This window comes from Schistocerca americana, chromosome 2, assembly GCF_021461395.2.
Source record: "Schistocerca americana isolate TAMUIC-IGC-003095 chromosome 2, iqSchAmer2.1, whole genome shotgun sequence".
Classification (NCBI taxonomy): Eukaryota; Metazoa; Arthropoda; class Insecta; order Orthoptera; family Acrididae; genus Schistocerca; species Schistocerca americana.
Genome location: NC_060120.1, coordinates 429,765,796 through 429,779,283, shown reverse-complemented (window position 1 = coordinate 429,779,283; position 13,488 = coordinate 429,765,796). Strand labels below are relative to the sequence as shown.

General features: G+C 39.2%; 1 protein-coding gene across 7 annotated transcripts in view; it reads right to left on the bottom strand.

Annotated features, from left to right (window-relative positions):
* Window positions 1-311: 311 nt before the first annotated feature.
* LOC124592198 (esterase FE4-like) overlaps window positions 312-13,488 on the bottom strand; it is a 133,109-nt gene continuing 119,932 nt past the window's right edge. For all 7 annotated transcript variants that reach the window (XM_047131816.1, XM_047131815.1, XM_047131811.1 and 4 more), the window contains 5 exons: window positions 10,811-10,985; window positions 10,558-10,736; window positions 10,324-10,474; window positions 10,086-10,218; window positions 312-650 (listed from right to left, as the gene is read on the bottom strand). In XM_047131816.1, coding sequence (XP_046987772.1) covers window positions 473-650; window positions 10,086-10,218; window positions 10,324-10,474; window positions 10,558-10,736; window positions 10,811-10,985 — 816 coding nt within the window. In that variant the 3' untranslated portion in view covers window positions 312-472. The remainder of the gene's footprint in view (window positions 651-10,085; window positions 10,219-10,323; window positions 10,475-10,557; window positions 10,737-10,810; window positions 10,986-13,488) is intronic.

Here is a 13,488-nt window from a genome sequence, read left to right as displayed (position 1 = left end):
TGTTATTTAAGTTTTCTACAAAGATGATGACAATTTTCTTTAACATCTTACTTTCAGCTACTATGCAGAACACAGTGATATATGGCTCTTTCCATCTTCACCAAAACTTTCTCCTATTTATTAATTATTGTTTTTAATACCAGACTGATCTTTCCCCATATGACTAATTTAAAATTTTGTTCTTGCAAAATCTTTGCTCACTGAGCTTCTCTCTTGTATTTCACTATTACTAAGCTGCTACATAAAATGGAATTTCACTGTTTCTACTATAAGAAGCATGAAGGCCTACATGCAAAACATCAGCTGTCATATACCATACTACATCATGAAAGTGTTTTATTCTCTGTGAGTATATTTTACTGATTAATACATCAAGTTTATTTTTTCATATTTACATAAAAATTAAATGATATGTGCATTCTGACAGTCCATGAATATCACATTTGTTGTGCCCTTATGTGTAGTAATAATTTCACAGTTTTGATGCTGCTGTACTCCATTTGTATAAATCATCCCAAAACTCCATGCGTTCTTTGTTAAGATTCTGCCTTATGGTGAGATCCTTGTCAATATTCAGGTAACATGGGTTTGTCAGGCTATATGGTGTCCACTTGACCATTACATCAGCATCCAGGTGTGGTGTAGGGTCACTGAAAAACACAGAGACAGAAAAAAGATTTTAAAAAAGTTGGTAATCATCACAACAGCAGCAAGGGATCATTGGGCAGAATAGAGCAGATGGACGTGTGTGATACAGTCTCAACAAAATTCTTTTGTTTGCTGTTAAACATTGAAAGCCAACTGTCATAATATGCTCCCAATACAGACAAGAATATATACCCTGGGCATAAAAAGAAGATGAAAGAAGTGAAAAGATCCTTGACAAAGCTACTCACCAAATTGACCAAATGACTAAACAATTTAGCAACTGACTCTTGGTTGATTTACAAGCAACAAAACATTGAAGACGACTGGACAGCGGGGCTGAGGAAAACTTTGACTGGGTCAACAATAAAGTAGAAATGCACTGAGTTGAGAAAAGTCTTGGGATAGCAATATGCACATATAAAAAATGGCACTAGTATCATGTATGCAAGGTATAAAACAACAGTGCATTGGTGGAGCTGCCATCTGTATTCAGGTGATTCATGTGAAAAGGCTTCTGATATGATTGTTACCATATGACAGGAATTAACAGTCTGAACATGGAATGGTAGTTAGAGCTAGATGCATGGGATATTCCATTTCAGAAATTGTTAGGGAATCCAATATTCTGAAATCCACAGCATGCTGAGAGTACCAAATTTCAGGCATTACCTCTCACAATGCATAACACAGTGGTTGATATCTTTCACTTAGTGACTAAGAGCAGTGGCATCTGCATGGAGTCGTCAGTGCTAACATACAAGCAACACTGTGATTTAACTGCAGAAATCAATGTGGGACATATGATAAATGTATCTGTTATGACATTACAATGAAATTTGGCATTAATGGGCTATGGCAGCAAATGACCAAAAAGAGAACCTTTGCTAACTGCACAACATTGCCTGCTGTGGCTCTTTAGGGACCCTACATGACTGCAAATCTGTTGCTTGATCGCCTAATTTCCAATTTCAGATGGTAAGACCTACTGGTAGGGTTTGTGTGTGGTGATGACTCCATGAAGCTGTGGACCCAAGTTGTCAACAAAGCACTGTGCAAACTGGTGGTGGCTCCATAATGGTGTGCACTGTGTTTACATGTAACAGACTGGGTCCTCTGGTCCGACAGAACTGACCACTGACTGGAAATGGTTATGTTCAACTACCTGGAAATCATTTGCAGCCATTCATGGACTTCTCATTCCTAAACAATGTTTATGGATGACAATGTACCATGTTACTGGGTCAAAATTGTTTGCGATTAGTTTGAAGAACATTCTGGGCAATGTGAGTAAATGATATTGCCACCCAGATCATCTGACATGAATCCCATTGACCATTTATGGGACATAACTGCAGATTAGTTTGTGCACAAAATCCTGCACCAGCAACAATTCTGCAATTGTGGATGGCTATAGAGGCAGCATGGCTCAATATTTCTGCAGGGGACTTCCAATGACTTGCTGCATCAAGCTGCTGCACTATGTCAGGCAAAAGGAGGCCTTCCATGATATTGGGAGGTATCCCATGACTTTTGCCACTTCAGTGTACATACATCTATAACGATCAAATGCTGCAAGTAACAAATAATCTAAGAGCCACAGAGCAGAACAGCTACAAAGTGCATTTGAATGTTCCTCATATGTAAATCCAGAGCAAGACTAGAAGCAGTAAGCTCATGGGGTGTTTATCATTAGAGTTCAGTATCAAGTCTCCATATAACGTCACTTAGCAAGAGATAAAGGCTAATAACTGTTACAATTATAAGGCTACCTCAGTGCTTGAGAAACTGCAGCTAAAGTAGAGAACACCAGTACCCCATGGGCTACTCTGGCTTTGCACTGAAGGGACAGTTTGAGCAGGGGTGTTACATGAAGGTTTCAGAATTGTGACACTAAAGATGCATAATCAGACTAGTAAGAAGAGACTGACACTCTTTATCTTGCCTGTAGATAAAGGAGCATGCAGCCAGTGGAAGAATGGCACAGAGAAAGTCTATAAGCTGAATAATCTCCTGGGCTTTCAAATGAAGACTGAGCTTCTCCTGGTGGAACTTGACTCAAAATCCCCATTCTTTAAGAATCAATAAGAGGGGTAGCAGCAAAATATTGCTGCAACCAAGCAACATGTCTCCAAGGCACTAAAATCATGACAGTACAGCACAAGGACGAGATGCAACCAGCCAATACATGTTCTGTGCTCACTATGGTGGGCCAAATGTTGCAAATTGGCTCCACTGTAAGACTCATGCTGCACTAATTAGAAGCCACAGAACAAAATGAGAGACTAGGTGGGTTCAGATTGTACTGAAGTTGTCAAGAATATCAAGTGGAGGTGGACACACAGCAATCTCCTGACAGCCATTCTGGCACAAGACAGAGGCAGGCAGGCAAGAATCTGCCTTGACTCCAGCCAGACTGAACTATAATTGATCTCGCGCCACTATTTATAGCTGGTTATGAGTTGAACCTCCCTCCACATGCCCACAACACCTTTGATAATCTCCTGTTTTTTTGTGTGCACACTGGTATTTTGTGAAACACACATTTTAGCAGTGTTTCCCAGCTCTGATGGATAACCTCATTAGTTCTGGCACAAGATCTGACTTCAATTAGATGCAGGTAATGCAGTAACTTATATTTAATTGCTCAATGTTGAAATTTGTAAAGAACATATTTGTAATGAAGTTTGTACACAATGGTAATAATCTGTCTACAAAAGTGAAGATTAACCGCAATTACTATGCTCTAACTCATTTAACAGCTAAACTGATTTAATAAAAGTCACACAAGAGGAAATGTCACCTGAAAAACACAATAAAAAAGGGAATATGCACAACAGTCGCTGTGTTTTGGCTACAGTAGCCAGACACAGTGATCATGTGTGTGTGTGTGTGTTTTCATTTCAGAAGACATCTGAAAGCTTAAATATACAGCAGTATTATTGTTGTGCCTGTCTGTGACTCATGATCTCCTCTACATGGTGAGTAGCAGTCTGTCCTATTCATGACATTGTTAATATGAAAACGGTAATTCTAAATGCTGCTTAGTTTCAATGGCAAATCTGAAGGTGAATAATCACTAAGTAGATGGAAGAGCTGTGTTTGTTAGTTTGCAAGTGCATTGTACACAGCAGACAGTAGCTTCTGATTTGCAGTGGCTGATAAGGCCCTGCAAAATGTATTTGAATGAATTACTTTGTTTTCCAAAACTATGAATTGTAAAGAACTGTGAGTATAGTTTTCCATCAGATACACATCATCATCTGCAGGCCGCCATACAGTATTATACCAAACTCATTTTTTTAGACTTTATATTTCACTCAGGGGCAGTATGTAGGGAGAAAGATTGTTAGTACTCCTCCATATAAGCCCAAATCTCTCTAATTTTACCATAATGGTTATTATGCAAGGTATCATTTGAGGAAGTAGCATGTTTCTTGCATTGTTATGGAACGTGGGTTTTCAGAATTTTCTGAGCAAGGCTCTTTGCAATGCATAATTCGCTTCTTGTGATGGGTCTTGCTGCAATTTTTTGAGTGTTTCTGTGGAACCTTCATGATGACCATCTGAAACTTTGACAAGGCACGTAACTCTTCATTTAATGTTCTCTCTATTCTCTGTTTATCCAACATGGTAAAAGTTCCTGTATATCAAATGATACTTCATAACTGTGTGAATAAATGTTTTGCAAATGACCTCTCCTGTATCTGAATTACATTTTTAAGGACCCTATTAATAAATTGCAGCCTGTCCTTCTCACAGCTAGATTTGTGTGGTCATTTTGCCTTAAATGTTCCACATATATATTCCTAAATATTTGATAGTTGTAGCTGATTCAGTGGCTAATCAGTGACTATGCAGTCAATAGTAAGGCCTTCTGTGGCCTGCATAGCACCTGCTGCTGTCAGGTTCATCTGGCCGCTTCACACCAGAATCATCAGTGTGGGCATGAGGGTTTGGTCACTGGCCCAAAGTGGATACCGGCCACTGTTGTCTGCCATCAGGGACACCATCTTTGTAACGTCCGTATGGCCGATGGAGTGGTGGCGTGAGACTTTGATCAGTTGCACCCCTCTTGCCACTGAAAGCTACCAGTTTGTGGGTGTAGCCCCATCACTAGAGCCCACCCCACAGCCTCTGACTTGAGCCCATTGTCACCTGCTGTGGAGGTGGCCCCATCCCAGAGACCATTGTCACCTGCTGTGGAGGTGGCCCCATCCCATTGGTTGCCTCCTCCATATGCCTGGGTTTAGAGCTTCCTGGTGCCAGGCACTGGTTCATCTCTGGCTTCACGTCCATTGCCACAGTCTGCTGTTATGGTCGGGCAGCCTCAACAAACCCCATCACCATCATCATCTCAACCACTGTCATTGGTGCGGCAGCCCTGTCTCCTCCACAATGAGACCTGCCTGCTGATGACGATGCAGAGATGGCGATGGCACCCTCCTCTGGTGCTGTCTTCAGGTGCCACACGGGCCTATCTCCCTTAGGTACATTCTGGTCATATTTTCTAGTGCCTGCCTGACACGTAGTCTCACTGCTGCCACTCCAGATCTGACAACTGTGTCTCTCGTGAGGCTGCCGTTGTCTCCTCTGTCGCCTGGGCACCCACTTCACACAATGAAGAGGAGTGCTGTATCCTGCTACTAGTGAGTGTGAGTGTGAGTGCACCGAGTGTGTTGTCACCATGCATGTGTGCTTGAATTGGCCATCAACTGCATCAGCACAGGCCGGCCGGCCACTGGAGGCTTCTTGTGAGAGGCATGTGTGCAGCGGGTCTCCGTCATGCCATCTGCTGGTGACTGTGCCTATATATGTGTGGAGCAGTGCTGCGTGACTCTCTTTATGTTCTTCCAGTTTGTACTGCTCACATCAGTTGTTCTATGTCTTGTTATGTGTGGAGTCATGAGAGGCTTAGTTCCACTGTTGTTGAGATGTTTATCAATAAAGCCATGTTTGCATTACTTGGATTTGTTACATATATTACTTGGTTCCTTCACATTCTGTTTCAGTGTATGTTACCCCAATCAAAGGATTACTTCCATCTCATTAGTGTAGCCTTATTATATTATGCTACATCTTTCATCTTGACAACTTGTAGTATACAGGCCTCCTAAAGACTACACAGATGGGACTATAAACATGGTGCAACACATTGCTTATGTAACTTGCATTGTACAAGACATAATCCCATGACATTTCGCAGAGGAAAACTGACATTACAATTACTTCTTGTGATCATTACATCTACAGAGGCATTACAGCATCAATCAGTTTTCAGTCGTGTCCTACAGATAAGTATATGCTATGGAAGAGAGGTTTTTTGCACTAAATAACTGTGTGGTACACTCTTGGATGTTTACAAAATATTATGAAACATCTGTCCATCTGTCAGGCTCATTAATACCGCTTTAGAGTCTCTTGTAAGGAGGTGAAAAAAAAAGAAGAAACATATTTAGAAAAAAATATGATGAGTCCTACACAGTTTGAGCCTTGCTGACTTACAAGGGAGTTTTGTGTCTTTCAGAAAAAACAATCATGTCACAGCAACAATACAAGTCTGTAATTGTGTGTATGAATTGTGTTTTTCTTCAAAAGTGCTGTTCCAGCAGTATATAATGAATGTCACACAAAAATCGAGCCAGTCACAGAGCATACTTAGTAAAGAACATAAGACAATATCCAATTACCCTTCACATTTTCTGTCGTCTCTATTGTAGTGAAGGCTGAAAACAAAAAACTGTTTTGCCATTTTGTTCTTCACATCTTTTGCAGAAAATTGCTTTTTTTCTATATTTCTCATCATAAACACTAATAGTTAACTTAACATGAATGGAAAACTTTTCAGGTTTCATGAAATTTCATAAAGAGAATGAATGGATCACAGCTTTCTTTGGAAGTACTTTCACAGAAGGTACAAGGCTCCAATCAAAATTACATATGTTTGAATTTAAGGTATGATGTCCATAAAACAAAAGTCACAAACAGTTTTCCCAATAAATTTTCATTCTCTGGCACACTATACACTGATATGAAAGTGCATAATAGATTAAAACTGTATGTGGACCAGAACATGAACCTGGGATCTTTGCTTTTTTGTGGGAAAGAGCTCTGCTGAATGAGCTATCCAAGCATGACTCTAGACCCATCCTCACAGCTGTATTTCTGCCAATACCTTGTGAGGCTTACTCAGCCTTCAGCTGCAATATTAATAATTCTGAATGATGTTTAAAAACTTCTCACTTAGCTTTTTTTTAAATTTTTAGAACAAATGAAAATTCTTACAGACTAATATGTCATTCACTGGCATTGTGATTTTGTAGTAGATAGATGCATCTGTGTTTCTAGAGCTAGGCAACATTATTACTGTGAAGAACTAATTGCCCTTCAAATAAACAAGGTGATTGTATAAAACTTCTATTTATTAATCATAAATGCGACAGACCACAACATAAATACAATTCTGTTGTCCTAAAGATTCAGCACCAGCAAAGTACAAAGCCTAACTGGATGTTTCCTGCCAAGAAGAAAGTGACAACAATGAGACAAGAATTAAAACATTAATTAATTTACAATGAAATCCAATTGCCTTCAAGCATAATAATCCACAGTCCCCGACAATCAATAACATAAGAGCTATTCAACAACGGTGGCTGTAGTTTATAACCAAACAGTTCTATCTGTCATAAGAAGAAGACTGGCAACAAAAAGTCCCACATAAGGAACTCTGAACGACTTTGTGAAAATCTTCATCTCTACTGTGTACTGCATTTAAGAACTGGTAAAACAAACAACTCCCATGACTTAATGAGAAGATGAGATAATTTCTAAGAAAGTTCCTGTCTTCCATTAAAGTGTTCTAAAGAAAAAAAAAAACCGTAAAATCATCTATTTTTGATTTTTCAAATGTCATTTTTTCTGAGTTTTTACAGTTTTGGTTCAGCAGCACTCAAAATGCATAAAGAACGTTGTCCAGTTCTACACATTTAATGTTAGCCACCCCTCCTCACTTTGCACAGGTAGCTCTAAGTATCTACGACCAGGTATCCTGTTTACAACATGTAGGGACAAGCAAGTTAAAGCATGACACTCTCAAATAGAGTTATATCATGCCTTGCTTACAGAAGGAGTTTCCAAAGACCATGCTAAAACCTGAGGTTCTTGCCTCACAATCTTCTTTGGATATTTGAGACCACATAGTGCTCAATCTTTTACCCATTCTGGTGCATTCTGAAAGACACTACCATTTTCTAGGCTTTTTTTACTTGTAAAGAAAACTAAATAAAATGTAATGAGTAGGGCACTGAAATCACAGAGCAAACTCAATAAATTCATTTTCATAGAAAAGAACATAAATAACACCTATCGAATGAAGCAGAGGAATGATGTTAAGTTTTTAAAACACAAAGCAAAATCAATAAATCCATATACCGTAACCAAGTAAATTTGCTCTTTCTTTGTATTCATGAAGATAAGATTGTGGCACTTAATTCTGTCACTGACATAAACTTCTAAAAACATCTGTCACTGAGTTAAAAAAAAATAACAGCAGTGTGTATTGGTCCTTGGGTGTATTATGCCCTGAAAATTGTGTCATGGAGGTAAACATCCAAACTACTAAGCTGAGCAGAGGATTTTAAATGAAAGTTTAAATCATGATATCATTTTTTTACCTGATTTTGATGAAATGAAGCCTACTGTGAGAATCCCATGAAAATTCATGTAGTAGTTTTGGACATTAGCATGTTCAAACAATAGATGTGACAGTTCTAGTTTTATTTTTAGTATGTATCATATGTCATAATTACAACTGAGGAAATACACAGTTAGTAACACATTTTAAAAGACACATTTGGTTACTAGTTGCATCTGTTTTGATTAGATGCCACTTCAGTAATTTGTATGTCAAGAACACTGCTTATTTATGTAAGTATCTTCATAGATGGCCTCAAGAGACTAAGTAATACTCATTTCACATCATCATACATCCTTGGGGAGGGCTTTAGCAACAGATGGGAATCTGAGTCACATGTTCACATTACTAGCCAGAACAGACAGAGTGGGCAGTTTTACATCTTACCACTGTGACAGTTTAAAAGCAACATATCAACAATTTCTTTGACACTCTGTTCCATATTATTGTCTAATGATATTTTCTTGCTACTGTTTCACTTGACTGACTGAATTTTGTCAAAGAAGTCATACATAAGAATAGTAAGTTCTAAAAGTATAAAACCAATACGGGTATACCACAAATACTGTCTGCCTATTTGGTAGTTTTCTGTGTTTTGTTGGTTTATGGTCTTTTCAGTGAGAGAAGAGACCTAAAGCTCTTCATTTTATGGCACAGGATACGAAATCTGTAGAGAAGTTAGTTACAGAAACATGCAAGTCTTGGTGTAGATCCTTCCAAGTTCAAATACAGGGGACCTTGACTAATCTCAAAAACCTTACTATATTTGATAAAAATATACTGTAACTGGATAGATAAAAAAATCTACTCACCATGCAGTGGCAGGAGAACGTAAACATATAAAGATTAAGGACATTTGCAAGCTTTTGGAGCTGGTGGCTCCTTCTTCTGTCAGAAGGGTTGAAGGGGAAGGAAGAGAGATGAAGAAAAGGGACTCAAGAGGTTTAGGAAATGAGGAGAGTTTGGAAAAATTGCCTAGAATTCCAGGTCATGGACGACTTACCAGACAGGATGAGAAGGAAAGATTGATTCTTCCTATTCATCCCATCCACTACATCTCCCCTGACTCTTCTCATTCCTATTTTTGAAGATTGGAAACTGGCTATACTTGATGAGTCATACAATGATTCTAGGAGCAAGACAACCAAACTTTACAATTTTGATGAGTTGCCAAAATAGGAGCTCCATTTAACTTTTATCTGGACTGCAAATCTACTATCATTTCTATATTATTTCCTTCCCCTAGTGTCTCCACTGATCAGAATTTTCAATGACTCCTGTACCTTTCATCCTAATCCTCTTACGCTCACCCCATTTTATTTATTTCCTTTCATCTTAAGAAATTTGCATTGGCCTGTAAGCTCTACTGTGGGTGTTCTTGTTTCTGTAGCAGGAAAACTTTTTAATTTTAGTAGTTATGTGTCTTCTTTATTTCCTGTTTCCTTTTTCTTTCTTCTTTTTCTGTGCAGCATAAACAGAAAAGTTAATTATATTTACAAATAATTTCTGGGTGAATGTCAGTAAGAATCATTACTAAGAACCATTCTGACACTTACTGCAAAAGGACTGCAGAAGTATTTACCCCAATTCTGAGAAAATAAGATCTACACTGCTGTGCAAAAACAAACATTTATAAATATGAACTAATTATCCTAAAGGAGGTGCAAGACTCAAAGAACTTATCAAGGGTTTTTTTTTTTTTTTTTTTACATTAACATGCAACAATTGGTACAATATTGAAGCTTACCCAGTCTTTGCAAAATTTGTCCACAATTTGACCATTCTTCGTATAGTTGACATTTCTATAGAGTCATGTTCCACAGTGATATCAACAACTGACATATGGAATAAGTATCCAATATCATCGACATGACAAGCACCTGAAATAAGATGATCAAATAACAATAAACAAAAAATCAATACATCAGTGGCATTAGTTAAATTACGTTTATATTTGTGCTCAGAAATAGTCAGAAAGTCATTACCAGGAAGATGAGATGCACCAAAACAACTTTTGAAGACACCCAGAGCACCATCAAACCCAAAATTATAACAATATAATGGGCTGCGACTATACTTCACATGGTACTTTGCTGTTTGATACATCCCGCGTGCAAATATTATATCAGTCTGCAACTAAAAGCCAGAAAATCTCACTGACATCTCAAAATTCAGATGATATTCTGAAATAGTTACATAGAAAAATTAATTTCACATACATTCACATAATCCATTATGTTATCTTTTGTGAATGGTTTGCCATCAAAATAAAACTGTCTTATCATATCACTGGCTTTCTTCAATCTTTCACTTTTTTCTCCCAGTTCCATATCTTCTGGCACCAATCTTTCGAAGTCAGTGTCTATTTCTTTCAGCAACTGTGGCTTCTTTAAAATATCTGAAATTTTTAATAAGTATCAGAAGTAATTAATTTGAACAACCTGTACAATGAAAACTATGAGGATGACATACTTTTAAGCTCCATTATGCCTTCATGAGAAGTAATTCCAGTAAGATAAGGCACATCACAGAATTTTCCCGATTTTACAATATTTTGTGGATTATCGGGTAGGAAGACTTCTTGTAAACTGCCAGAGTCCTTTTCTGGTATTGGTAAAAATGGTACGTTCTTTCCTCTACGTTTGTCCTAGTATAGAAAAAATAATAGTAATATAATGGAAGGAAACATTCCACGTGGGAAAAATTATATATAAAAACAAAGATGAGGTGACTTACCGAACAAAAGCACTGGCAGGTCGATAGACACACAAACAAACATAAACATACACACAAAATTCAAGCTTTCGCAACAAACTGTTGCCTCATCAGGAAAGAGGGAAGGAGAGGGGAAGACGAAAGGAAGTGGGTTTTAAGGGAGAGGGTAAGGAGTCATTCCAATCCCGGGAGCGGAAAGACTTACCTTAGGGGGAAAAAAGGACAGGTATACACTCGCACACACGCACATATCCATCCACACATACAGACACAAGCAGACATATTTCATGTTTGCGGAGGGAATGTAAATAAAACTTAATGGGGTCATTGTGGGGGTGTTGTGAGGGTGACATGGTATTAGAAGGTGGAAAGTGTAACATGAGGTGAAATGAAAATGAAAATAAAAATATATGGGGAGAGATAAAGGTGAGCCGGAAAGAAACTGGAGATCTGGAATGAAAAAAGGCGAAAAGGTGTTGGTTACAGCTGGGCTATGTTGGACTTCGGTTGGTAGACAACGATGTGCATAAAGGTTAGGTGGTTGTGTTGCCGCCAAAACACGTTAAAGGACGGAGAATTTCGGGAAAAGTTTCGAAAAAACTGCGTGTAGTATATTAAAAGGAGTGGTATTGTGGTGGCAGATTATGAAAATGAGGCTAACAATTGTCTGACGAAGAAATAATGGCGTTAAAACCTGTGGGAAGCGGCTAAAAATGATCAGTGATGTGGGAAAAACGGAAATGGAAATAAAGCGAAAGTTATTAGAACTGGCCGAAATGGTTGTTTAAAAGGTGAAAGGAGCTGTTTTTGAACTAGAAACTGTGGATATTATAGCGGCGGTAGTGCTGAAAGCGGCAAACAAAAAAATATTTTTTTGGTTATGGTTTGGAAGTGGGTTACGTATTATTGAGTATATATATAGGCGGGATAAAATAGTATAGCAGATTACGGTAAAAAGGAGAAGGTGAATACAAAGTGAAACTACTGGCAAAAACAGAAAGAGGAAAATATGACGACAGAAAAGATTTCGAAATGCAACAGTGACAATAACAAACGTAATTGTTGGATTCAAATTAATGATATCAATATAATGGAAGGAAACATTCCACGTGGGAAAAATTATATATAAAAACAAAGATGAGGTGACTTACCGAACAAAAGCGCTGGCAGGTCGATAGACACACAAACAAACACAAACATACACACAAAATTCAAGCTTTCGCAACAAACTGTTGCCTCATCAGGAAAGAGGGAAGGAGAGGGGAAGATGAAAGGAAGTGGGTTTTAAGGGAGAGGGTAAGGAGTCATTCCAATCCCGGGAGCGGAAAGACTTACCTTAGGGGGAAAAAAGGACAGGTATACACTCGCACACACGCACATATCCATCCACTTACTGGTAGTTGGGAGCTCCAACGTCAGGCGCGTAATGGGGCCCCTTAGGGAAATGGCAGCAAGAGAGGGGAAGAAAACCAATGTGCACTCCGTGTGCATACCAGGGGGAGTCATTCCAGATGTGGAAAGGGTCCTTCCGGATGCCATGAAGGGTACAGGGTGCACCCATCTGCAGGTGGTCGCTCATGTCGGCACCAATGATGTGTGTCGCTATGGATCGGAGGAAATCCTCTCTGGCTTCCGGCGGCTATCTGATTTGGTGAAGACTGCCAGTCTCGCTAGCGGGATGAAAGCAGAGCTCACCATCTGCAGCATCATCGACAGGACTGACTGCGGACCTTTGGTACAGAGCCGAGTGGAGGGTCTGAATCAGAGGCTGAGACGGTTCTGCGACCGTGTGGGCTGCAGATTCCTCGACTTGCGCCATAGGGTGGTGGGGTTTCGGGTTCCGCTGGATAGGTCAGGAGTCCACTACACGCAACAAGCGGCTACACGGGTAGCAGGGGTTGTGTGGCGTGGGCTGGGCGGTTTTTTAGGTTAGATGGCCTTGGGCAAGTACAGAAAGGGCAACAGCCTCAACGGGTGCGGGGCAAAGTCAGGACATGCGGGGACCAAGCAGCAATCGGTATTGTAATTGTCAACTGTCGAAGCTGCGTTGGTAAAGTACCGGAACTTCAAGCGCTGATAGAAAGCACCGAAGCTGAAATCGTTATAGGTACAGAAAGCTGCCTTAAGCCAGAGATAAATTCTGCCGAAATTTTTACAAAGGTACAGACGGTGTTTAGAAAGGATAGATTGCATGCAACCGGTGGTGGAGTGTTCATCGCTGTTAGTAGTAGTTTATCCTGTAGTGAAGTAGAAGTGGATAGTTCCTGTGAATTATTATGGGTGGAGGTTACACTAAACAACTGAACTAGGTTAATAATTGGCTCCTTTTACCGACCTCCCGACTCAGCAGCATTAGTGGCAGAACAACTGAGAGAAAATTTGGAATACATTTCACATAAATTTTCTCAGCATGTTATAGTCTTAGGTGGAGATTT